Source organism: Alosa sapidissima, chromosome 5, assembly GCF_018492685.1.
Source record: "Alosa sapidissima isolate fAloSap1 chromosome 5, fAloSap1.pri, whole genome shotgun sequence".
Classification (NCBI taxonomy): Eukaryota; Metazoa; Chordata; class Actinopteri; order Clupeiformes; family Clupeidae; genus Alosa; species Alosa sapidissima.
In genome coordinates, this window is record NC_055961.1 from 3,140,326 (window position 1) to 3,167,394 (window position 27,069).

Below are 27,069 nucleotides of genomic sequence, written 5' to 3' on the forward strand. Positions count from 1 at the left end.
ACGAAATTTGAAGATCACTGCACAGAAATATAAATGGGACAGGAGCCTGATAAAACACACACACACACACACACACACACACACACACTTCCCACCCTGTCACCGCAGGAGCCTGTTTACAAAAATGTTTCAACTGCCCATCCAACTTGAAGAAAGTTTATATAACGTTTCAATGGTCCATCCGACTTGAAGACAGTTTATATAACGTTTCAACTGTCCATCTGACTTGAAAAAAGTTTGACTGCTCTCTGAGACGTTCCATCTGCACTTGCACTTGAAGCTTGAACTTTACCACCTTCTTATTAGCAAAAAATGCCCCTTGAATCCTTCAGTTGCTAACAACAGAAAGCTGGCAAGATCACGTGTGCAACACCTCGGGACCACATAAGCTACTCATGAAAATGTAAACGTGCACTGTACTGCACATACTGTAGGCTACTCATGAAAATGTAAACGTGCACTCTACTGCACATACTGTAGGCTACTCATGAAAATGTAAACGTGCACTCTACTGCACTTACTGTAGGCTACTCATGAAAATGTAAACGTGCACTCTACTGCACATACTGTAGGCTACTCATGAAAATGTAAACATGCACTCTACTGCACATGTATACTGTAGGCTACTCATGAAAATGTAAACGTGCACTCTACGGCACATGTATACTGTAGGCTACTTATGAAAATGTAAACATGCACTCTACTGCACATGTATACTGTAGCCTACTCATGAAAATGTAAACATGCACTCTACTGCACATACTGTAGGCTACTCATGAAAATGTAAACATGCACTCTACTGCACATGTATACTGTAGCCTACTCATGAAAATGTAAACGTGCACTCTACTGCACATACTGTAGGCTACTCATGAAAATGTAAACGTGCACTCTACTGCACATACGGTAGGCTACTCATGAAAATGTAAACATGCACTCTACTGCACATGTATACTGTAGCCTACTCATGAAAATGTAAACGTGCACTCTACTGCACATACTGTAGGCTACTCATGAAAATGTAAACGTGCACTGTACTGCACATACTGTAGGCTACTCATGAAAATGTAAATGTGCACTCTACTGCACATACTGTAGGCTACTCATGAAAATGTAAACATGCACTCTACTGCACATACTGTAGGCTACTCATGACAATGTAGTCGTGCACTGTACTCCACGTCACCTTTGACAAAGGCACCTGTTTAATTAATAAATGGAAATAAATGTAAATGTGTGTCAGCCATACATACTAAGTGAGGAGGGAGGGAAGGTAGTTTGGTGGAATGCCCTCATAATAAGCAGCATAGCGTAAAAACTGTGACATGACATCTTCTGAGCGGATACGTTGTTCTTTCTCTACATTTAATGTTGTAGAGTAATTTAATTAATTGTAGAGTCAGTATTACAGTATATTTACTAATAACGTAAATGTAAACATACAAAAAATAATCCAGAATATTTGCTGTTGTGATTCCATCCTAGTTTGGCCCGAACCCAGATACATACCAGAGACTGCTCTGTTCAAATCCACACACACCTCACATCATTTATTTAGTCTGTGTGTGTGTGTGTAAGCATCTGCCTCGAATGTAGGTCGTAAACTGACCTCGTGGCAAATCGAATGATACATGTACAAGCCCAGTCTTGTATTCAAAAGCCTTTAGGGCTTCTCTGTTTTCTCTACAGTGGATGCTTGACTAAACACAAACTTCATTTCATTTCAATCTAAGGCATCAGCATCTAGCTGTCCATATTCCCACCTCAACAGTTTATAGTGTCTGTACATCTAGCTGTGTCCATATACAGGGTTGGGTCAGATTACTTTGAAATGTAATCCATTACTGACTACAAATTACATGGTAATTTTTGTAATCAGTAACGTAATCAGTTGGATTACCAAAAACATGTAACGTAATCTGATTACTTTAGGATTACTTTTAGATTACTTCAATAAATATGCCCATTAGGTAAAAGACACCACCACAGAATTGATGAAAGAATTCTCATTCTATTTTTCTCCACTCTTCTCCAAACATGCACAACTCAGCTTAACCTTTATAAGGGCACACCTGGACAAAGAATTTAGCTTTCGCTGGATTTTTTTGACCCAGGGACATGGCCTGAGATTGGCATAAAAAAGGGAAGCATTAAACCCAAATGACACCATGTCCATTTCAATTGTGGGGGTGAGAAAATTATTATTTTGGGATGTTTTTCAATCAGGGCGACCTGGTGACTTTCTCAAAGTAAACAGTAACTACATTAAGATTAGGAAGAAAAGATCAGGCAGTGTGCAGAGAGACCTGCCCCAATAGTATGTTACAAGTTAGTAAGTAAGTATATCTTTCGAACCGGCAAGCCCAAAGTCCGAAGCCCTAACCAGTAGGCCATGGCTGCCCCAAAAGGCAGCATTTGAACATTAAACCGCACAATGATCCAAAACATACAGCCAAACAAGGCAAGAAACGGTTAACAGAACAATATCAACATTTTAGAGCGCACCTCAATCCGTCAAAAAAAGTGAGCAGATTGCTGCTAAAAAGGTCAGTCTACAATCATTGTGGAGACATGAAGAGGCTTGGTGGGTATTATGAACCCTTTTGAGAGCTGTGGTGGTAAATAAAGATGTTTCCAGTGATTGTGAATAATTTTGAACACGCAATTTTTCATAAAAATGTTAAAAAATATTTTTTTTATTCCATGTTTTTACCACATTGTCTTGCAACCTTTTGGCATGTGAAAGTGTAATTTTAAGTAAGAACAAACATATTGGTCAAGAGGAAATCAATATTTACCAGGGGTATGAATAATTTTGTTCTTAACTATATCTTAAAAAAGTCTAAAAAGTGAACGTCTTGTCAAATTAAAAGATAGCTAGGCTATCATAAAAAAGTTGCATTGTTTACATGATAAAATGTAATCAGGTAATCCCCAACAATGTAACTGTAATCCGATTACACAATTTTTTTATTGTAATCTGGGCTGATTATAGTTACTTGATTTTTGTAATCTGATTACGTAATCCCCTACTACCCAACCCTGTCCATATAGTATATAGTATAGTATATATACTCTTTTGATCCCGTGAGGGAAATTTGGTCTCTGCATTTATCCCAATCCGTGAATTAGTGAAACACACTCAGCACACAGTGAACACACAGTGAGGTGAAGCACACACTAATCCCGGCGCAGTGAGCTGCCTGCAACAACAGCGGCGCTCGGGGAGCAGTGAGGGGTTAGGTGCCTTGCTCAAGGGCACTTAGCCATGCCTACTGGTCAGGGTTCGAACCGGCAACAAGTCTGAAGCGCTAACCAGTAGGCCACGGCTGCTCCAATTCCCACACCTCAACAGTTTATAGTGTCTGTGCATCTAGCTGTGTCCATATTCCCACACCTCAACAGTTTATAGTGTCTGTGTGTCTTCCATCTCTGGGTTGTAGTGGTCTTAAAAGAGGGTGATGACATCTCCAAACCCTCCATATGCGACTCTATGGTTTAGTGAGCGAGACATCGGTGGTTTCTGGTTAGTGAGTGAGACATCGGTGGTTTCTGGTTAGTGAGCGAGACATCGGTGGTTTCCTCACTCCACTGCTGAGTACTCATACTGATCAGCACCAGACTTGAGCGCTTCATTCAAAGCCTACTGTACGTGAACCATGGTTTAAGGACACGGTTTGTCTTCCACTGGAATTAACCTACTTATACCTTGCCTCCTATTGGTCTAAACCAATGCCAGTCTATTGGACAGTAACGATGTATGTCAGAACTATGCTATATCAGTTCTTTCCAGGAGTTCTGAAAGCAGCGTGTTTTGCACATATAGTGACAGACACAAAATGTCTAAATCCTTATCTCTTTCTTCAACAGACATTTGACATCATCATAACTCAAAAATAATTTCATTCTCAAAATTTGGCAATGTTTGTGGGATGGATTAATGTTCAGGGTTCGGCTTGAATAAGGATTAAAGGGTGAGGATTAAAGTTATGCCTCAAGTCTAAAATGAAAAATTGCGAGAGACTCAAGTGAGGACAACATGAAGTGCATTTTATTTCCACAATAAGGAGACAACAGAAGACAATCACAGTCCATTTCATTCTCCTAGTCGTCCCTCACTGCCTCACGAACAGAGTCCATTTCATTCTCCTAGTCGTCCCTCACTGAGATCCACACGCCTCATCTCGCTCAACACACCTAATTCTGTCGCACTAACCCGTTCCTCTTTTCCTGTTCCAGAAGGTTCTAGAGTTTGGTTCTTTAGAAGGGAATGCATCGAGTCCAGACCCGACCGACTACCTGCCAGCATGTGATCTGGAAAAGACTGGTCTCTTGTCAGTTTAAGTTTACAGGAATGGAAGCAGCTATAGAAAAAAAATAATTTAAAAAATCCTTCATTAATTGTAATTTTAAAACCTATTTTTACGCAAAAGAAAAAAAAAATATTAAAGCCTACAAGTTTGGCAAAAAAATATATGGAATCACCTGTAAATAATTAAGAGTAGTGTTGTTTAACAGTTTTACCATGGTCCCCAAATCCTCATTCAACTGTCTGATATCCCAATGTTTTCCACACTGTTCCTTGCCACGTCCAATTGTAAACGTTAAAACATTTCTTGATTTCTTTCACATGAATTGGGAATAAAACACGGATGAATGATTAAAAAATGTGGACTTGGTAAAATCACATTTTCTTTCTTTACACCACAGTTTTTTTTTTTATCTTAAACAACTGAGCGTATGATTGCCGTGAGTATGGTTTCTGATCCTTCATAATAAAGCACTGATTTAGATCACAGCACTGATTTAGATCACAGCACGGTGCCCCCTTAGTGTTCTCGCTGTTACATGAAGTGTGGAACTGGAATGCCAGCCAGCAGTCAAAGAAGACACAGTTAAACCCCCCCGACCCCACCCCACCCCACCCCTACCTTTCTGCCCCCCTAACCCTACCTCTAACCCCCGACCCACCCTGGAATGAACAACCAGACCCCCGTTGGACTCTAACTTCAGTGTTTGTTTGTTTTGTAGTTGTTTATGTCAATACCCCTGCAACCCTGCTGAGAAGAGATTCATGGATCTATAAGGCGCCACCCTCCACGGTTATTACAGAGGAGCCTCCCAACTTCTCCGCCAGGGTTTTCCGGTCTTTGATATCCTCTAGGCCGTTCACCTGCCACTCGTGTTTGATGCCTGAAACACAAACACAGTCAGATTATACTACAATCGACATTAGAACCTTACCACACAAACACAGTCAGATTATACCATATTAGAGATCCTAAAGAACACAGACTGGTCTTCCTGGTTTCATCTTCAATAACATCATCACGCAATGGCATTCATTCACTGGGATCAATGGCCTTTTTGGAGCTTCATATCCCTTTAGAGCACACAACTGCCCCCATCACCCCCTGTTGTACTTACCAATACATATGACAACTTAAAACACAACACAATGTTCTTAAAGGAACACAGCAATTTTTGCGATGTTGCCATGTTTCTTTACAACAAAACATAAGCTGCTTTCAGACATAGGTGTAAGTCTGCGTGTTCTGCGGATATCAAGCTTATCTGAACAACATAACCGGACATTTGGAACTCCGAACTTAGCCGGCTCTTACACTAGTCCCCTCCTAGTGTTTCGGACGGACATTATGTAAACGAGCTCATTTATGTCTGAACAAATCGAAGAACATGCAGAGATTCTGTACATGTGCGTCGGTGTCGTTCACACATAATGTCCGCATAATGTCCGCATGTTAGCATCATATCTGAATCACCCGGATGGTCGGACCTCCGTTTGAAAAAGATCCAGATATAGTGCAGAGGACCTGGCTGAAAGCAGCTATAAAGAGGCACAAGGAAAAGTTGCCATTATCTTTTAACACAAAACGTAAAGAGGTACTGTATAAGGAAAAGTTGCCATTATCCTTTAACACAAAACGTAAAGAGGCACAAGGGGGGTTTAGGGGCAGCCGTGGCCTACTGGTTAGGGCTTCGGGCTTGTAACCGAAGGGTTGCCGGTTCGATCCCTGACCCAGACTGTGTGTTCACTGTGTGCTGTGTGTGTTTCACTAATTCACGAATTAGGAGACCAAAATTCCCTCACAGGATCAAAAGAGTATACTTATTAGGGCTGTCAATCGATTTAAAAAATTAATCTAATTAATTACATACTCTGTGATTAATTAATCTAAACATTTTTTGTGAACGTATTTTAAATATTTAAATTCAAATGAATCATTGAATAATCAGCATTAGTGACATTAAAGTTCAAAAACTCTTTTATTATTATTTTCACTGTTCAAATAATTGCCATAATAATCTATGATATGACCTAATATGCTGAGGAAATAAATTCAAAAGTGCTTCGGGAAGAAGTTTTTTTTTCACATACAAGGCATTTCAGGCCACAGATATAACCTAGGGGACACAATGAAAATAGATTAACACTCCCCTCAATGTCAACACTTATTTCTTTGCATTGATGTGTTCTAAAGAAAGCCAGTCTCCCCTGTGCTAAAGGAAGCCAGTCTCACCTGTGCTAAAGGAAGCCAGTCTCACCTGTGCTAAAGGAAGCCAGTCTCACCTGTGCTAAAGGAAGCCAGTCTCCCCCGTACTAAAAGAAAGCCAGTCTCACCTGTGAAATTCCTCTTGATGGCATCCTTGGAGCTGGCGTAGATCATTTTACTCTTCAGAGGGGCACTCTCAGGAGCCCTGGTTGCAGAGGGAGACATCACAAGCGCATAAGCCCCACACAATACCCCAAACCCCCACACAATACCCCAAACCCTCAAAGCCCCACACAATACCCCAAACCCTCAAAGCCCCAAGTACACACAATACCCCAAACCCTCAAAGCCCCACACAATACCCCAAACCCTCAAAGCCCCAAGTACACACAATACCCCAAACCCTCAAAGCCCCAAACCATACCCCAAACCCTCAAAGCCCCACACAATACCCCAAACCCTCAAAGCCCCACACCATACCCCAAACCCTCAAAGCCCCACACAATACCCCAAACCCTCAAAGCCCCACACAATACCCCAAACCCTCAAAGCCCCAAGTACACACCATACCCCAAACCCTCAAAGCCCCACACCATACCCCAAACCCTCAAAGCCCCACACAATACCCCAAACCCTCAAAGCCCCACACCATACCCCAAACCCTCAAAGCCCCACACAATACCCCAAACCCTTAACGCCCCACACAATACCCCAAACCCTTAACGCCCCACACAATACCCCAAAACCTCAAAGCCCCAAGTACACACAATACCCCAAACCCCTTAACGCCCTTAAGTACAACCTCTATGACAATTTATAATATGATTTATTTATGAAGAATGTATCATAAGCACCCCAATTCCAGTTAACCTGTTTTCATTTTTAAAATACTGTGTTGCTTAAGCTCTTACCAGTTTAAGTTTCTACAAAGGCAGCTGCCGTTTGAAAGGAATGTATGCAAATGCATTACAATCCAATTACGTAGCTTACCACACTCTCGAACAACTTTCTTGGAGAAGCCCTCACCAGAAAATGAATACGAGGTCTTCCTTCTTCGTCTCCTTGGTCTCGTAGGTGGCGTCGTAGAGAGCGTAGCGACAGTCGTCGGGGGGCAGCATCTTGACGAACTTCAAGTAGGGGTCGCCCTCGTCCCCCTGCAGGATCTCGCGGCCCTCCTCCAGGATGATCTTCTTCTTGTCGTCGCTCAGGCAGAACAGCACCGCCTTCTTCCTCATCCTCTTCTCCTCCTCGGTGGCGGCCGCCTTGCGCACCTTCATCTCGTTGAAGACGGTGATGACATCGTCCGTTACGGTCACACCAGAGGCCTGGGACGAGAGACACACACAGAGGGGAGAGGGAGGGGAAGGGATGTGTTAAAACACACATAAAGGCAGTCAGACTTCACGTCACTCTGTGGAATGCCTGCCACTACGGTGCGATACCATCCAAACCATCAGTGCACGGCATACAGTACACAGAGATGAATGACTCATGAGAACCTCTGCATTATAGCCATGAGAACCCATGAGAACCCATGCATTATACCCATGAGAACCCATGAGAACCCATGCATTATAGCCATGAGAACCCATGAGAACCCATGCATTATAGCCATGAGAACCCATGAGAACCCATGCATTATACCCATGAGAACCCATGCATTATACCCATGAGAACCCATGCATTATAGCCATGAGAACCCATGAGAACCCATGCATTATAGCCATGAGAACCCATGCATTATAGCCATGAGAACCCATGCATTATAGCCATGAGAACCCATGAGAACCCATGCATTATAGCCATGAGAACCCATGAGAACCCATGCATTATAGCCATGAGAACCCATGAGAACCCATGCATTATAGCCATGAGAACCCATGCATTATACCCATGAGAACCCATGAGAACCCATGCATTATAGCCATGAGAACCCATGCATTATAGCCATGAGAACCCATGAGAACCCATGCATTATACCCATGAGAACCCATGAGAACCCATGCATTATAGCCATGAGAACCCATGAGAACCCATGCATTATAGCCATGAGAACCCATGAGAACCCATGCATTATACCCATGAGAACCCATGCATTATACCCATGAGAACCCATGAGAACCCATGCATTATAGCCATGAGAACCCATGCATTATACCCATGAGAACCCATGAGAACCCATGCATTATAGCCATGAGAACCCATGCATTATAGCCATGAGAACCCATGAGAACCCATGCATTATACCCATGAGAACCCATGCATTATACCCATGAGAACCTCTGCATTATAGCCATGAGAACCCATGAGAACCCATGCATTATAGCCATGAGAACCCATGCATTATACCCATGAGAATATATGACATGAGAATATAGCCATATAGCCATCGTATAGCCTACAGACCAAGCTCCAGGAAACAGAAAGGAGAACATACAGTAGTCCTGCTGTCACCTCCATCTGCTATGATGACCTCTGATGACCTCTGGTCACCCTACTAAACTGTTTAGATGCCACACTCAGCATCCAAACCTTCCACTCCAACAGATCGATGGCTGGCCTGCCCAATGCGGCCTCACAGCCGTCGCGCCGCCAGCTTACATAATCCCTGCATCCAGTAATGACACCTCATAAGGGCCCTCAAGGTCAGCCATAAACAAAGTTTAACAATAATAGATAGATAAATAAACGAACAATACAGAAAGGGGGCAATAACCCTGGTTACTTTAAAGGCAGGTAAGAGGTTCAGGAGACAAGGAAGTATATTTTTGTTGGATGATCTGTCAATTACAAAAGTGTAGGCTATATTTCTATTGGATTATCTGGCAATTACAAAAGTGTAGGCTATATTTCTATTGGATGATCTGTCAATTACAAAAGTGTAGGCTATATTTCTATTTAATTACAAAAGTGTAGGCTATATTTCTATTTAATTACAAAAGTGTAGGCTATATTTCTATTTAATTACAAAAGTGTAGGCTATATTGTGGAAATATGGGAAGAGCAGCGGAGTTCTGATGCTGCTGCAGATCGGTGCCAACAGAACCGTGCTGGAGGTAGAGTTCTGATGCTGCGGCAGATCGGCGCCAACAGAACCGTGCAGTAGAGTTCTGATGCTGCGGCAGATTGGCGCCAACAGAACCGTGCAGTAGAGTTCTGATGCTGCTGTAGATCGGTGCTGGAGGAGGCCTCTTGAGACCTGCCCTTGAACAAACGAGGAGGTCAACGATGAGCTGACGCAAATGCAATCTAATATGCACACATCCCCTGGATGTTCCTCTGTCCTTTCAAAACACAGGGCCAGAAATATACAATTTCTTCAGAGCAAGTGCATTTATAGACACTGAGGAATGGTTTTATCTGAAGTGACATGCAGGTGATTGCAGACTACAACATAGCACTCAGCAATCAGTGGCTCATTGTTTGATGGAGCTGGATCAACCCCCAGTCGAGCCCACGTCTTCTGATGGAGCTGGATCAACCCCCAGTCGAGCCCAGGTCTTCTGCAGAGCCTGCTTCAGTAGAGCAGAGTGATGACGACGGTGTGTTTAGGTCCGTAGATGTGCAAGTTTACTTGTGGCTGTGATTGGAGTGTTTAGTCACAGAGATAGAACTGGAGAGTTCTGGGACTGTCAGGTTATTTAGGAGAATAGCACATGTGTCTACATCAGACTGTCAGGTTATTTAGGAGAATAGCACATGTGTCTACATGGGACTGTCAGGTTATTTAGGAGAACAGTACATGTGGTGAGTTGGGACAGGTTATTTAGGAGAATAGGACATGTGGTCACATGAGATTTCTGTACACGGGCTGCATTAAGAACACCTACTTATCTGTGGGAATTAAGCTGGAAATAAGAAATTCTGCAAGCAGATTGTGCCAGGATGTTGGGAATGGTGTGGTAAAGTTGTGGGAATAAGAGCTGGAGTGAGAGGGAATTCCGTGTGTGTACGCTGGGATGGTGTGTTTAGCTGAGGGAATAGACTTAGTAGAAATAGGGAATTCCGTGTGTGTACGACGCCGGAATGGTGTGTTTAGCTGTGGGAGACGGGGAATTCTGCTGGTCCTACTGGGAGTATCGCCTCTCAAAGCTGACTGGAGCTCTGCAGGAGAACAGTGGGATCACCTCTCCTCCTCCCACCCTGCCTCTGACTAAATGTCACTCAATCAGCCGTGTGCACAAAGCGCCGAGTGAGCCTCTCCTCTGAGGATGGCCCACGACACACTGCACCTCTCTGTGAGGACTGACCGAGGACATCCCGTGATCTCGCCGCTGGGTTTGGTGACGACCACAGCGCACGGCATGTGAGGGGAGGTGGGTGGGACCACACAAAAGGACCACAACACGAGATGCTCAAACTTGCCATGAATCTCTCTCACTGTGCGTGTGTGTGTGTGTGTGTGTGTGTGTTTAGAGACATGTACAGGGCGGCCATGAATCACAGAGCAAGAGGAGAAAGAGCGAGAGAGCGAGAGAGAGAGAGAGAGAGAGCGCAAGAGAGCGAGAGAGAGAAAGGAATGGCATGTCGTAGGCAGGCTAAGCTTCCCCATTGATTGTGTGTCTTTGTAACAGAGGCCTGCTTTGACATGGCCGCCTCATCACTATGCGCCAAGGCTTTGACATGGCCGCCTCATCACTATGCGCCACGAGCTCCCCACATCAGGCCAGAGGGCCACTGCAGCCAGCACTGCTGATCCTCATACGCCCATGGCTGCCGCGACTGCGCCAGGACCGGCCCGCCTGTGGAACGCATCTTATGGACACAGCCTTCAAAACAACAACGAGGTTATGTCAAAGTACCATTTATTTAGTTCTCTGGCTGTGTTTAAATATTCATATTACAGATCGCTATTATAATGATGAATGAATGAATTTGAATGTTGATTTGAGCCCAAGGGCCAAGTGGTGGTGTAGAGCATGGGAGTTAGGACGAGTCCTAGGGCCCAGTGGTGCTCTAAAGCATGGGAGTTAGGACGAGTCCTAGAGCCCAGTGGTGCTCTAAAGCATGGGAGTTAGGACGAGTCCTAGAGCCCAGTGGTGCTCTAAAGCATGGGAGTTAGGACGAGTCCTAGAGCTCAGTGGTGCTCTAAAGCATGGGAGTTAGGACGAGTCCAAGGACCCAGTGCTGTAAAGCATGGGAGTTAGGACGAGTCCTAGAGCCCAGTGCTGTAAAGCATGGGAGTTAGGACGAGTCCTAGAGCCCAGTGGTGTAAAGCATGGGAGTTAGGACGAGTCCTAGAGCCCAGTGGTGCTCTAAAGCATGGGAGTTAGGACGAGTCCTAGAGCCCAGTGGTGCTCTAAAGCATGGGAGTTAGGACGAGTCCAAGGACCCAGTGCTGTAAAGCATGGGAGTTAGGACGAGTCCTAGAGCCCAGTGGTGCTCTAAAGCATGGGAGTTAGGACGAGTCCAAGGACCCAGTGCTGTAAAGCATGGGAGTTAGGACGAGTCCTAGAGCCCAGTGGTGCTCTAAAGCATGGGAGTTAGGACGAGTCCTAGAGCCCAGTGGCGCTCTAAAGCATGGGAGTTAGGACGAGTCCTAGAGCCCAGTGGTGCTCTAAAGCATGGGAGTTAGGACGAGGCCAAGGGCCCAGTGGTGCTGTAGAGCATGGGAGTTAGGACGAGTCCTAGGGCCCAGTGGTGCTCTAAAGCATGGGAGTTAGGACGAGTCCTAGAGCCCAGTGGTGCTCTAAAGCATGGGAGTTAGGACGAGGCCAAGGGCCCAGTGGTGCTGTAGAGCATGGGAGTTAGGACGAGTCCTAGGGCCCAGTGGTGCTCTAAAGCATGGGAGTTAGGACGAGGCCAAGGGCCCAGTGGCGCTCTAAAGCATGGGAGTTAGGACGAGTCCAAGGACCCAGTGCTGTAAAGCATGGGAGTTAGGACGAGGCCAAGGGCCCAGTGGTGTTGTAGAGCATGGGAGTTAGGACGAGGCCAAGGGCCCAGTGGCGCTCTAAAGCATGGGAGTTAGGACGAGTCCAAGGACCCAGTGCTGTAAAGCATGGGAGTTAGGACGAGGCCAAGGGCCCAGTGGCGCTCTAAAGCATGGGAGTTAGGACGAGTCCTAGGGCCCAGTGGTGCTCTAAAGCATGGGAGTTAGGACGAGGCCAAGGGCCCAGTGGTGCTCTAAAGCATGGGAGTTAGGACGAGTCCTAGAGCCCAGTGGTGCTCTAAAGCATGGGAGTTAGGACGAGTCCTAGAGCTCAGTGGTGTTGTAGAGCATGGGAGTTAGGACGAGTCCTAGGGCCCAGTGGTGTAAAGCATGGGAGTTAGGACGAGTCCAAGGGCCCAGTGGTGTAAAGCATGGGAGTTAGGACAAGTCCTAGGGCCCAGTGGCGCTCTAAAGCATGGGAGTTAGGACGAGTCCTTGAGCCCAGTGGTGCTCTAAAGCATGGGAGTTAGGACGAGTCCAAGGGCCCAGTGGTGTAAAGCATGGGAGTTAGGACAAGTCCTAGGGCCCAGTGGCGCTCTTAAGCATGGGAGTTAGGACGAGTCCTTGAGCCCAGTGGTGCTCTAAAGCATGGGAGTTAGGACGAGTCCTTGAGCCCAGTGGTGCTCTAAAGCATGGGAGTTAGGACGAGTCCAAGGGCCCAGTGGTTCTCTAAAGCATGGGAGTTAGGACGAGTCCTAGGGCCCATTGGTGCTGTAAAGCATGGGAGTTAGGACGAGTCCTAGGGCCCAGTGGTGCTGTAAAGCATGGGAGTTAGGACGAGTCCTAGGGCCCAGTGGTGCTCTAAAGCAGCGGTCCCCAACCACCTGGCCGCGGCCCGATACCGGGCCGCAGGACATTCCTAACCGGGCCGTAGCCTACGACATGAGTTTAAAAAAAAATGCATGCAAACTAAACTCAATTTAATTCGCAATAATGTCACGTTTTTACATGGCATAGGCCTATATGCAGTTGTTTGATTGCACGCATGTTTGCATTTTGCAAGGTCTATTTTCTTACGTCTGTCTGTCCCGCCTTCAACACTTTTACATATTGCCTTCAGCGCTGCGCAGCCTCAGGTCAGCTCACTTCACTTGATCAGTTCTTGGCGAACGGTAGTGTCACACGAAGTTAGCTAAACTGCTAGAATGAGCAACAAAAAACAAGCATCTTTAGCAGGTCACTGGCCAGAGTGTTTGAGTTGCGAGAGCAGAAAAAAAGTCACCGTTAGCTGCACATTTTAGTGATGAGGACTGGGTGTCAAAACTCGCTTACCTGTGTGACATCGGGTTGCTTAATGACCTCAACCTGTCACTCCAGGGGAGAATGACGACTGTCTTTAAACTGGCAGATAAAGTCGCTGCATTTAAAGCCAAGTTTCATTTGTAGGGACGACGAGTGGACCGGGGTGTATTTGATATGTTCCAAAAAGTAGTGGGGGTTTTGGGATAGACTGAGGCAGGGCCCTTTCTCTCGCAGCTGGTGCGCGATCACCTTGTTGCGCTTTCAAATGAGTTTGAGCGTTACTTCCCATCCTCCAAAGATCCACGGCAAACCAATGAGTGGGTCCGCAACCCATTTGTCAATATCCCGAATAGTCCTAACTTGTCAGTGCAGGAGGAAGAGCAGTTGATCGAAATTGCAAATGACGGTGGTCTTAAGAGTGTGTATAAGGAAACCTCTCTGGCGGGTTTTTGGATCAAAACCAAAGCAGAATATCCCGAGATAGCCGTAAAAGCGCTGAAAACGTTTCCCACCACGTGTCTATGCAAGGCCGGGTTTTCGGCAATGACTGCAACTAGACAAATTGCGCAATCGACTGGACATTTCAAACACACTGAGGGTGTCACTGTCTTCCATCACCCCCAGATGGAAGCTTCTTGTTGCAGGGAAACAAGCAGGGCTCCCACTGATTATATTCGTAATGCACGTTTAGTTCCCATGTTTTGCTCCCATATTTTGTTAAGCATGTTCACACTTATAGATGTAGCTTCAAGTTGTTCAATATTCATAGTTCATATTGTTCAATTTTCACTTCTTCAAGTTCACATTTTTCACAAGAGATTGTTACCTTCACTGTTCATACATAACTGGAGCTAGTTCTTTTCAAGTAATGCATGCACAACACATATGGAACATGGAACCCCCAAACCCCCCCCCCCGGTCCGTGAAAAAAAAATTGGAATCAAACCGGTCCATGGTACATAAAAGGTTGGGGACCCCTGCTCTAAAGCATCGGAGTTAGGACGAGTCCAAGGGCCAAGTGGTGCTAGAGCATGGGAGTTAGGACAAGTCCATGGGCCCAGTGGTGTAGAGCATGGGAGTTAGGACGAGTCTAAGGGCCCAGTGGTGTAGAGCATGGGAGTTAGGACGAGTCCTAGGGCCCAGTGGTGTAAAGCATGGGAGTTAGGACGAGTCCATGGGCCCAGTGGTGTAGAGCATGGGAGTTAGGACGAGTCCTAGGGCCCAGTGGTGTAAAGCATGGGAGTTAGGACGAGTCCTAGGGCCCAGTGGTGTAAAGCATGGGAGATAGGACGAGTCCAATGGCCCCACACTTATACCGGACTCTCATCGAACATAAGGACCAACATCATTATTATAAGATAATAACGTTATTATAACAACATATACTATTGTTATTATTTTTACTATTAATGTTATTGTTATTATTATTATTGTTGCTGTTGTTGTTATTAGATAGATAGATACTTTATTGATCCCCAAGGGGAAATTCAAGATATTATATTATATATATAATATATGATCATTGTCATTACTAAATTGTATACTTTCATCAGCCGTGATGTGTGTATGGTGTCCATCCCAGCCGTGATGTGTGTATGGTGTCCATCCCTTTGCCGTTTCTGAAGCAAGCGAGCTCCTGGACGCAGACACTCACCACTGGGGCTGTGGTCAAGTGTGCATGGGCGTGGCTGACAGGGGCGTTTCGCACGCACGCACACACACACACACACACGTTCGTGCTCCGTCACCAAAAAACCCTGTTATCTTTTGTAACACATACAGCACACCTCAAAATGTAGATGATACGGTATCACTCTCAAAAGATACGGCATTACTCTCAAAAGGAAGTTGAAAGATCGAACACATAAGAGTGGGTAACAAAGCTTCTGCTGTTTAAAATATAAAAAACACAGAATGCACCCACTGCATATGGTCACAACTGTCATTAAAAAAAAACTGTCGCTGGTTCATAGGTGTGACCATCATCATTCCTTACGATTACTACACATGCCTATTAGAGCCATCATTCCCTTAGCATCAGCTGCCATGAACTCTGGGATCTACTAATGGCCCAGACATGTTCTGGACACTCTATGGGTGAGCATTCTGCTTAAAGCCAGGCTGAGATCCATCCATCAAATGACCAAACGTTCCTGATGAGGACGGGAGTAACAGATACCACCACCAATGAAAATATAGTCACCATTACAAATAATTAATGAAAGTGTTTTAAGGTCAGGGCAGCTCAAGAGAGATAGGAATACTACCTAATTCAATACAATATGTCAATAATAAGACTTTTGTAAGAATAGTTAGGGAAACTCATTCATTTTCATTTCAATTAAATTTGTTTAATTTATAAACTACTATTACACAGCCTCAGAAATAAGCCTGTGTCAATACAACTTCAAATTATGTCATTATATAACAACATTACGACTTAAAACAATGTTGATTATGTAAAATGTATCCAAAAATGTGGTATAAGCACAGAATGGCGCCAAGGAAACAGAGAGTTCTTCTTTAATATGCAAGACAGCCATGAAGCTATTTAAATATTTTAACAACTTCTCACCACTGGATTTTCGCCACAGACAACTACAGTCTACTACAGAATGCCATTCACACTGTTTATCTTTCTTTCTGCTCAAACACACGGATAAAACAATCCGAGAACAGCACAGCTCTTTTCAAGTTCAATCTCGCTGCCGTCTACGCTGAAACTGTTTCTTTCGAGCTCTACGCCCTGAGCAAAGGGCATAGCAAGTAGAGGAGTCCAGATCTTAGGGCAGATAAAGCGTCCCATCTGTCATTCGGGCCTTATCAATCTGTCAGAATTCCGCATAGCAGGCAGGCGGGCGGGCAGGGCCAACCAAAGGCACGTCATAAAAAGTTTACGCTCCCTCTCGGACGTCGCATGGCAAGCTGCACTTGGTGCAGATTACTTTCTCGCTGGTCTGACAACTTATCGAGCAAACCACGCAGGCCTACATTTATTTGGCACCCGCGCTTTCGATTCCGGTCTGCTGTGGTGGAAGGATGAGAGTGATGAGGTCACGTTATAGGATGCCCGTCTGTGATTTTGATATCCCTTTTGCCCTCACTTCGGCCCGTAAAAAACACCAACGCTAGCCTACTGTTGTCTGGCACTCTTGCTTTCTTCCGCATTAAGGCTAAATCCAATGGATCAGACACAAATTGATTAAGGTCATGTTTAACTTCGTGCTTTCATTCTGAACCAGGCGCGAGGGAATATAGGCTATTATTCCGAGGGCGTGGAGCGAGACATTGCTCCAATGGAGACAGATGGGTGTCTGGGGTCGAATCAAAAATGGACATAATAACGCTCGGCAGGAGGCCGACCTATCAAATTTGATTAGTGTTAAAATATATATATATATATATATATATAATGATCCAAAATGAACATTAAACCAGCGATCGTAAGCATAACATCGAACATCATAAAGAATGCAGGTTAGCTGCGCATTGTAATGATTGAGGTAGAAATGTCACTAAAATGATAGGCTACATTACAAAGTAGCCTATATTGTGGGAATATGTCCCAGCCGGACACAATATCGTAGCTGAGGGGCGACACAATGGTAACGTTTCCGTTACTTTGGATGAGAGAGAGCCAAAGGCCCTGTCTAAACCCCCTTTTGTGATGTTCCTTAATTATATAAGCCACACACGGTGGGCGCCAAGCATTTGATTGCACAGAACACCACTACAACCTATAGCCTACTCACTAAAAACCGTTCGATTAATGCATAACCTCAAGATATATGCAAAATGTACTTGTAACGTTAACATAACAGTTAGAGGATAGCTAGGTGGTTAGCTACATAACGTTCCATATGCTTTTCTAGTGAGCTGGTAAATATTTAGTGGCAAAAGGCGTTCCATTGTCTTGGGACATTATGTGGATAAGTATGAATTACAAGCAATACGAAATTTACATGACATATTGACATACCATGATTCGATTCTTCGTCGACGTTAGATTTTCAGCAGTGCAGTGTTCTTCTATTTGCACGCACAATGGTCGGACACGCGCTTTGGTAGGCTATGCGGGCATGCGGACAAAGGGAGGAGTACACCCAAAGGATCATGGGAAGTGTATTGTAATGGTGACACAAATCGGTCCGACAGCAGTGGTGAGTAGGACACGCTCAAACCAGAGATGTTTCAAGCTCATCAGCGTTGCATCATGTCATGTGAAAATGTCATTATTCAATTGTGACTTAAACTGCCATTGCAGAACTTTTGCAGTTGCAGTACAGTTGTAAGAGGACACAGAGACCAGGTCGCCTCAATTGTGTGGCCACGGTGGCATGTGTGACTCTGCGGCGCATGCGAATCTCTTTGGAGAAATGCCACTGTCCGGTGTGACAGTCGACCGGCCCGGCCCCGCCTCTCATTCAATCTCTCAGCGAAATAGGAACTCCAGCTTCCAAATAAGGACACGAATGTTGACTTGATGGCTGTCCACGCGTCTCGCCCCACTCCGTTCACACCATGTCGCTTTTTTGGCTGCCAGACTCCATATATGGACGTGGGCATTTACTATAGGCCCACACATTCAATAGCCTATAGGGGCGTCTGGGTACCCAGATTAATAGGGGCATGGGTGGTTGCTATGGGCTCTGTAGGCTATGCCTATTTTGTCTAGTAGAGATGGATAGGCTCATATTCATTAATTGGTCCATCAGTATAGGCCTAATAACACTATAGACTTTATTTATGTGGTTGTTTTTAAGAAAATCTTAATTTAATCAGCATTTTAATCAAGATCAAGTTTAAGCATTTTGAGCAGCTCCATTTTTACACTGGGAAGGTGGACATTGCTGGACCGCTTAACCTACACAAAACCATGGACAAAACCATGGAACACAGCTTAACCTACACAAAACCATGGAACACTAACCTACACAAACCACAGACACACAAACCACAGACTAACCTACAGACCCTACACAAACCACAGACTAACCTACAGACTAACCTACACAAACCACAGACTAACACAAACCACAGACTAACCTACAGACTACCCCACACAAACCAAAGACTAACCTACACAAAACCATGGAACACTAACCTACACAAACCACAGACTAACCTGTGCATGACACATCTGTCAAGAATATGCTATGTATATGACAGTTGTATTATAATCTTGTACAAACTAGAGATATTCTGAAACACACAGTTAAATGCTAAATGCTTGATGATTTGGTTATCATACCCTAAAGGCCTTAACTGACTTAGAATGGTTTTCCAACTATCAGAGTCTCTAGGCCAGGGGTTCCCATCCTTTTTTGGCAGGTGACCCTATTTTGATTTCACAAAACGTTGGCAAATTTTCCCTTTAATTTTTTCCTAAATGTTCTTGCGCGCCTGGTTGTGTTTTTACTTTGTTTCGAACATTGATCAAGCATAATTCTGTCAATTAAACATCTCATGCGGCCTGTCTAAGTTTATTTTTACGTAGATTATAATAAAGGATCTGTTATACTTAACTTGAATATCATGGGGTTTTTAATATTTTTTTTTATTTAAGTATATTTTAATGTAATGTAATGATACATTTTAAGATGCCCATTATCTCAGCCGACCCCATTTGAATTTTCAGACGACGCCACATGGGGTCCCGACCCCAAGGTTGGGAAACGATGCTATAGGCTGTACATCCTATGTAGAGCACTTGTATCTCTATAGGCTGTAGAGCACTCTATGTAGGCTGCAGAGCACTTGTGTCTATATGTAGGCTGCAGAGAACTTGTGTCTATAGAGCACTTGTGTCTATATATGTAGGCTGCAGAGCACTTGTGTCTATGTATGTAGGCTGCAGAGCACTTGTGTCTCTACAGTATGTAGGCTGCAGAGCACTTGTGTCTCTATGTAGGCTGCAGAGCACTTGTGTCTATATATGTAGGCTGCAGAGCACTTGTGTCTATGTATGTAGGCTGCAGAGCACTTGTGTCTCTATGTAGGCTGCAGAGCACTTGTGTCTATAGAGCAGTTGTGTCTATATATGTAGGCTGTAGAGCACTTGTGTCTCTGCATGGTGACAGTGTTGCTAATATATGTGCACTTCTGTTCTGACCTATTTTGTGTAACCAATTTGTTTACATGTCTGGGTTCTAATGTCAACAAATCCATACAACTTCTTCCTACACAACATTTACAGTATGGAGATGCACAGTACCACAGGAACAAGTATTACGGTTTTTGTAACATAAACATATATAACGTATATAAAAAAAACGTATATAAAACGTATGTAATTCTTGCAGAGGTTTCATTTCTTTTCACAGCACAGTATTTCCTAGGTAGTGATGTTTTTCGGAAAATTGGAAATGGGTGTCAATGGCATCCTTGCCAGACTGACCTGTAGAGCAAATTAAAATTGCTAACAGGTTCATCTCCCAGACTAGGATGGATAAATAACCAATGACAAAACATCACCACTAGAGGTCAGCAGAGTCCCAAACAAAGAGAGGGGTGAAAAGAGGATATTAGCGTAGCACCCGCATATCAGTCAGTGGGATGCTACTTGCTGCTGACTAAGAGATAAGCAAACTCAGCAGCATGTTTGTGGAATGGATTTGGCCCCTGATAGAGAATGGGTTTGTCTGACTAAAGCACATATTAGGTTCCTTGGGACTATATGCTGAGAAGGTGCTTGAGGGAGGTTTGTATGTGTGTGTGTGTGTGATGTGTGTGCGTGTGAGAGAGAGAGAGAGAAAGAAATAGAGAGCATATTACCCCAAAGGAGATATAGACCATACCTCTTGTTTTCAACAAGCTACATGATTAAAAATATGAAGATAATCAAAATTATGCAATTCTATGGGTTTGGAGCATGGCTAAAAACACACTTATTGAGCCCAGAAACAATATGTGTGCTTGAAATCAATGAACCAATGTTTGTATTTCACATAAAGTAAGTGAGGATAGGAGCAGGCTTCACTCAATGTGTCTACTTTTAAACTTTAAGAGTGCTGGCCTGGATAGTTAGAATACATAAAGTAAATTAGGAGAGAGGCCACACTATGCATATATACACTTGCACACAAATAAAAGTGTATATCTGCATAGTGCGGCCTCTCTCCTACTTTACTTTATGTATTTCACATAAACTCATACCCTCCAAAAGCACACCTTTTATTGTCTATTTGCACTGTACCTTGATTGCTCCCTATTTTTGTAAGTCGCTTAGAATGTGTCAAAATAAATGAATAAATGTAAATTATTTATGCATATCATTGTATGCTGATGATGCAATACTATAGCATATCACTAGCCTGTACACTGACTTTCTGGTGGGTGAAGTGAGGCCTATCTTGGCTTCCATGCCAGAGGCCTTGTAAGCTGACAAAATAGTAAATATACTACATAAATTAAAATAAAATCCACAGTGTGCTTAAGGGGTGATCAAGCATGAGATGCTTGCAGTGACACGGCCGGGACTGGCCTGTAGTTCTGTGTGCATGGTGAGATTGAAGAGTGAGTGTCATGGTGAAGGTGAAAAAGTATTCCACCAGTAGTCCTGTAGTTCTGTGTGCATGGTAAGGTGTTCAAGAGAGTGAGTGTCATGGTGAAGGTGCAAAAAGTAGTCCAACAGTAGTCCTGTAGTTCTGTGTGCATGGGAAGGTGCTCAAGAGAGTGAGTGTCATGGTGAAGGTGCAAAAAGTAGTCCAACATTAGTCCAACAGTGCAACAGTGCAAGAGTAAGGTCTAGAGACCAGCATAAATAATATGGACAAATAGGAGAGTAAAGTATAATGTAGACAAGGTAAAATAAAAAACTATTTCAGTGCAAGAACAGGTTGAGGTAATAGGGTTACAGCCATTCAGTATTGTAGCAGAATCCATTGGGCATGTGTGCTAATATAGCATGAAAAACAGTGTAGCAGTAAAACAGTAGTAAAAACATTAGGCTGTGGACAGTAGTAAAACAGTAGTAAAGCAGTAGTAAAGCAGTAGTGGGCAGTTAGTACTCAAACATGGAGAGGGTGGAGAGGCAGACAGACTATGCAGAGAAGTCTATCTCTCCTCTTCCCTTTAGTGAAGCATTGAACAGTTCAATGGCCCTGGGGACAAATGACTTCCTCAGCCTTTCAGTTGTGCATGGCAGTGAGCAAAGTCTCCAGCTGATCAAGCTCTTTTGCTTTTTAATAGTGCTGTAGAGTGGATGACATTCATTGTCCAAGATGTTGATCAGTTTGTTCAGGGTCCTTTTTTCAGATATTGAAGTGATGCACTTCAGTTCAGCTCCCACAACAGAGCCAGCTTTCCTTACCAGCCTGTCAAGTCGCCCAGCATCCTTCTTCTTTGTGCTTCCTCCCCAGCATACCACTGCATATAAGAGGACGCTGGCAACAACAGACTGGTAGAACATCCGGAGGAGCTTGCTGCACACAGTGAAGACTGCAGCCTCCTCAGGAAGTACAACCTGCTCTGCCCTGTCTAGAGTGCATCAGTGTTGGCTGACCAGTCCAGTTTATTGTCCAGTTTAATGTCCAGGTTTATTGCGTCAGTGTTGGCTGACCAGTCCAGTTTATTGTCTAGGTGGAGACCCAGATACTTGTAGGTGCTTACCACCTCCACATTCCCCATCAATGGAAACTAGAGCGGGCTTAGACCTGCGGAAATCCACCACCATCTCCTTGGTCTTTGAAGTGTTGAGTTGAAGGTGATTGAGTTTGCACCATTGCACAAAGTCCTTCACCAGGCTCCTGTACTCCTCCTCTTGCTCGTCCCTGATACACCACACAATTGCAGTATCGTCAGAAAACTTCTGCATGACTCGGTGTTGTAGCAGAAGTCAGATGTGTACAGGGTGAACAGGACTGGAGAGAGCACAGTTCCCTGTAGCACTCCGGTGCTGCTGATCACAGTGTCAGAGAGACAGTTGTGACTGTGACTTTGGTTAGAGACAATGTCTATAACTACGATCAAAATAATAGTTTTCCTGTAATAAGACTACATGAAATATCAATCACCAAGCATAGGCTAATAGATACTGCAGTCCATAATCTTACTAGGATCATGTGGCTAAAGCAGAAACAAAAAAACAGACTTCTAACAGAAAAGAAAATACATTTTAGCCATAATAATTTTGATTAAAAAATATGTATTAAACTTTTATTTTAATGTATATGTATACCAAGCTGTTTTTATTTAACCTGCTTTATATTAAACTTTAACTTTATATGAAATATAATATTATATTAAACTTTAAATGAAAAGAGAAAGAATGTGTGATCCAGTTGCCTATTTGGCAACGTAATCGCACCACCGTACATTTAGAGCCATTGCAGTTTCCGTAGTTCTCCACATCATGGTGGCATCCAAAGGACACATGATGATGTCGACCAATGTAGCCAAAACATTGTAGAAATACCGACTATTCATTGACAAACAACAATTATTTTTTTCTACATAACTACAGGAAGCGAACAGCGCAAAATGGGTTTGTTATGTCTGCTGTCTGGTGCCTCCGGTCGCTCGTGTTTTATCACTCGGCGAATCTTAAATGTTGTACAACTGAGGACTCTCAGGACAACTGCTAAGAATCATATGCAAAAAGAACGACCTCAGTGGGTGTTTAATTCTTCGATTTATACCCCACAGAGCCAGCCGTCACGCCAGACTTATCTTAGATGTTTAATGGGTCGGTGGATAACGTTCAGGAGCATGTGTCAGTTAAATGAGTGCAAACTATGGACCCGGTCGAGAAAGCAGCACGGACAATGGATTGACACTGTCAGTAAAGACTCAAGAACGGGACTTTCCACCTTTTCCACAAACACAGCTGTTGCCAAAGACATTATCTTGTTTGAGCATGACCGTACCAGATTCTTCAGATTTCTGGCTTTCTTCTGTGGGGGGCAGTTTCTTTTCTGGACATATTTAGCCCACTTCGCCTTCACTGCCCTGCGAGACACGAGGGGTGGTGCTAATGAGGCAAAGAAGGTTAGAACCGAACTTGGCGGATGGTTTAGTTTCGACATGAATTTAGGATCAAATGCATGGAGGTTTGGATTTACCGTAGCATGCCTGGCAATCGGTGAGTGAGATTTTGATACTGTTTTGATACATGCAGGCTACGTTTAACTTAATAGGCAAGAGAGGCACGTGAGCTAACAACACAATTTCTTTGTCACAAACAGGTGGCGGAATAATTGGACTGGGCATTCTATTCTCCCGTCGCTCCGTCAGCCGTGTGATTCTGCACAAAGGTGGCGGGATGGTGACCGTGTCCACGCAGTCACCGCTTGGGATGAGTAATGCCAGGAGCATGACCATGCCCCTGTCTCAGGTGGCCTGCCACGCACACAGGCACGAGTCCCCTTCTTTCATACCTCTCAAGGTCAAAGGTCAAAAATTCTACTTCCTGCTCGACAAAGAAGGGAAGATAAACAATGTGAAACTTTTCGACATCACTGTTGGAGCATACAGACCCTTTTGAATGTTGAAATATATGCTTTTGTGACCTCCAAAGACTACAGGCTGATGATGACAGTGTGACAGGAGACTTCTGTAGATCATTGTAACTCAGAAGTGGCCTGTGGAAATGGACCTGATATGGCAGGGATTTGGACTGGATTCATCTCACTTTTAAAAACGATTTGCCTCATTGATGGTGTGATGAGCATGTGATAAGAGTCTATGGAGAATTGTTATGTGATTGTTAAGTGCTGTGGACACCGGTGCCGACACGAGTATGGCGAACTCTGCTTTCCACATTCAATTACATTGACAACATTATTATCAATACAACCCGCACGCCAGCGGAGGTGATGGCGGAGTTCAGCGCTGGTGTGCGGGTTGTATTGAGAAGAATGCTGTCAAAGTAATGGAATGTTGAAAGTGGCGTGCGCACGCACTCATGTCTACTCTGGTCTCCCCCAACACTTTATCCTACCAAGATGTGTCTGTCTTTGGCCATAAATAAAACGGTTGCTTTTGATGATACATGACACTGCTGAATGTAATCAATGCCACTTATCTAATTTATTCCTTTTTTAAAATCCTGTTTTTATTCAAACCAGAAGTATTGTATATGTTGATTGGGCAGTTGTTTGCAACAAATGGTGTTTTGTGATATTGTTACTTAAATTGATCCCACCATTCAAACTACAATTTCTTTAACATTCTTCAACCGTAATACTGTAGTAACTCTATAGCAGGGTATGCACTAGACTTCCCTGAGGTTGTAAAAATATATATTTACGTGATAAGTATACAAGCGTTAAAACCTTTTGTTTACTCATCATCTTACACATAGTGCTTTACATGGTTAGATTAGTCTAAACTATTAGTCTATAGGCTGTATGTAACTTTAGTAACTGAATTGCAGAATGGGAGTTAAAGAGGATCTTTCCCATGTGTTATGTTGTATAAACACTGTCAGGGATCATTTTCATTACATCACTGTTGGAAAGTCAGCAACAGTATTATTCACCATCATGAACAACAGGCGAATTTAAACACTCATCAGTTTCTTTATCATCATCTTGCGAGTGTCTCTTCCCTCTAAGCCCATGGCAAACTCTCCACATGAGACTCTTCCCTCTGCAAACTCTCTCCACAGCACCATGAGTCACTGCGGCTCTTCAGTTTAGCTGGATGGGCTTTTTCATAATGGGACTACAAGCTGTGTCCACGCAGAGGGACGCGACTCGGGGTGAATCACGGCCGTTTAAAAACATTCAGTTACTCTGGGGCCCCCTGAAGGGGCGGTCACCTGACTGGGCAGCAGGACATGAAAACACACATGCAGCCTGATTGGTGACACACTCCTCCTGGCCCAAGTGGTGCTGATGCAGGGCTGGTGTGTGTGTGAGTATGATACTCAAGATGGAGCAGGACCAGCAGCTGGGAACTGAAGAGATGATGTGCTCATCCTGTGTGTGTGTCGGTTGAGAGATGTTGGTGTGTGTTTGTGTGTGTGTGTCAGTTGAGAAGTTTCTGTGTGACAGTTGAGAAGTTGCTGTGTATGTGTGTGTGTGTGTTCATTGAGATGTGTCTGTGTGTGTTTGTGTCAGCTGAGAAATGTGTTCATCTTCTGATGTTCATTGAGTGTGTATGTGTGTCAGTTGAGAAGTCACTGTGTGGTGTGTGTAGGTTTAGAAGTGTGTGTGTGTGTGATCCATATTGTGAAATGGGATCGTCCTGAGCGGTGCTGATGTTCATTGAGTGTGTATGTGAGTCGGTTTAGAAGTGCGTGTGTGTGTGTGTGTGTGTGTGTGCACGCGTGCACCGGGTTAAGCGGCTCTGTGTCTGTGAGTAACAGTGTCAGGAATTTCAGGCTGTAATCATAAACAGCTGCCACCAGCATTTCCCGCCAAACCAGAGAAGAGAGAGATTTAGACATTAGTGTTATTACAATTTAGTTGTAAGTGCTTTTACCGCTACCATTAACCCTCACAGTTACAGGAAACCGTACATTGCATATACATATAAATGTGTCTAATAAAAAAAACAGATCTTCTACAGTCTATGTAAAATATAGGCCAATCATACATGTATCTTTATCAAAGTCAATTACGCAAAGTAGCCTACCACGTATTTAAAATAGGGAAGTGAGATTAAAACACGTGCTCTATGTGTCGTCAGAAGCAAACCACAGCGGAGTTCTATAAGGCGATAGAAGAGAGAGAGAACAAGAGAGTGAGAGAGTAACGGAACCTCTGGCATTCCTTCCTTCAGAGTCAATATCCTCACCACCTCAAGTCAAGCAGGCAGCGTTTGCTGAATGAGTCTTGGTCAGTTTACTTGAATGAATCTTCCTTTCAGGAGTTTGGATGTAATCACACTGTGTGTGGGGGAGAATAACTACTATGAAACTTAAGTCCTGTGACACGAAAATACCTCATTAGGGATAAGTCAGATATTCTGAATGACATTTTTGTTGTTTTGAGGATTTTGCAGGTGGAAATTAAGTGTAAACATTTCAATTGAATGAATTTCCCTTTAAATTTCCCCTTGGGGATCAATAAAGTATCTATCTATCTATCTATCTATCTATCTATAAGCTACATCATATGGCTGAAATTGACTCAAAGTAATCTCCAGCAGTCATTTTGACCGTGCCATTAAGTAACGCAAACATCCCGTGTGGATCCGATTACTTCATTTGAGTGAGTCAAAGTGAAACCGCAGCGAGGGACATTTCATCTGGCGCTGTACAACGCCTAACGGCCCTGGCTGTTGATGGTGTCCCATTATGGAGTGGGCGGAGACTGACTATTTCAGGGTATAGCCGCACGCAGGGCGCTCAAACGCATGCTGGATTACTGTGGGTTGCGAGGCTACACTCGCCCGGGTGGTAGCGAGGGCGTTTACCTTTTAAAATAATAATATTAT

At 44.0% G+C, this 27,069-nt stretch overlaps 3 protein-coding genes across 3 annotated transcripts in view; 2 read left to right on the forward strand and 1 right to left on the reverse strand.

Moving 5' to 3' along the window:
• Positions 1 to 4,926: 4,926 nt before the first annotated feature.
• On the reverse strand, positions 4,927 to 17,815 carry LOC121709349 (cofilin-2-like). Its single transcript, XM_042092672.1, has 4 exons — positions 17,666 to 17,815; positions 7,542 to 7,840; positions 6,644 to 6,720; positions 4,927 to 5,193 (listed from the first exon to the last, which is right to left on the reverse strand). The coding sequence occupies exons 1-4, from the start codon at positions 17,666 to 17,668 to the stop codon at positions 5,081 to 5,083; spliced, it is 492 nt and encodes a 163-aa protein (XP_041948606.1). The 5' UTR covers positions 17,669 to 17,815; the 3' UTR covers positions 4,927 to 5,080.
• Positions 17,816 to 22,983: 5,168 nt separating this feature from the next.
• Positions 22,984 to 24,675, forward strand: tmem223 (transmembrane protein 223). Its single transcript, XM_042092655.1, has 2 exons — positions 22,984 to 23,767; positions 23,871 to 24,675. Exons 1-2 carry the CDS (start codon positions 23,167 to 23,169, stop codon positions 24,167 to 24,169), a joined length of 900 nt encoding a protein of 299 aa, XP_041948589.1. The 5' UTR covers positions 22,984 to 23,166; the 3' UTR covers positions 24,170 to 24,675.
• A 1,935-nt stretch (positions 24,676 to 26,610) lies between these two features.
• fosl1b (FOS like 1, AP-1 transcription factor subunit b) overlaps positions 26,611 to 27,069 on the forward strand; it is a 5,672-nt gene continuing 5,213 nt past the window's right edge. The window contains exon 1 of the mRNA XM_042092671.1: positions 26,611 to 27,069. This exon is cut by the window's right edge and continues 104 nt beyond it. The gene's annotated coding sequence lies outside the window, so the exon portion shown is untranslated.

Coding starts and splice junctions, on each gene's coding strand:
- LOC121709349 (XM_042092672.1), bottom strand. Junction 6,721..7,541: donor GACCTCGTATTCATTTTCTG/GTGAGGGCTTCT, acceptor CTCTGCAACCAG/GGCTCCTGAGAGTGCCCCTC. Junction 5,194..6,643: donor CATCAAGAGGAATTTCACAG/GTGAGACTGGCT, acceptor TTTGTGTTTCAG/GCATCAAACACGAGTGGCAG.
- tmem223 (XM_042092655.1), top strand. CDS start 23,167: ATGGGTTTGTTATGTCTGCTGTCTGGTGCCTCCGGTCGCTCGTGTTTT. Junction 23,768..23,870: donor CGTAGCATGCCTGGCAATCG/GTGAGTGAGATT, acceptor TGTCACAAACAG/GTGGCGGAATAATTGGACTG.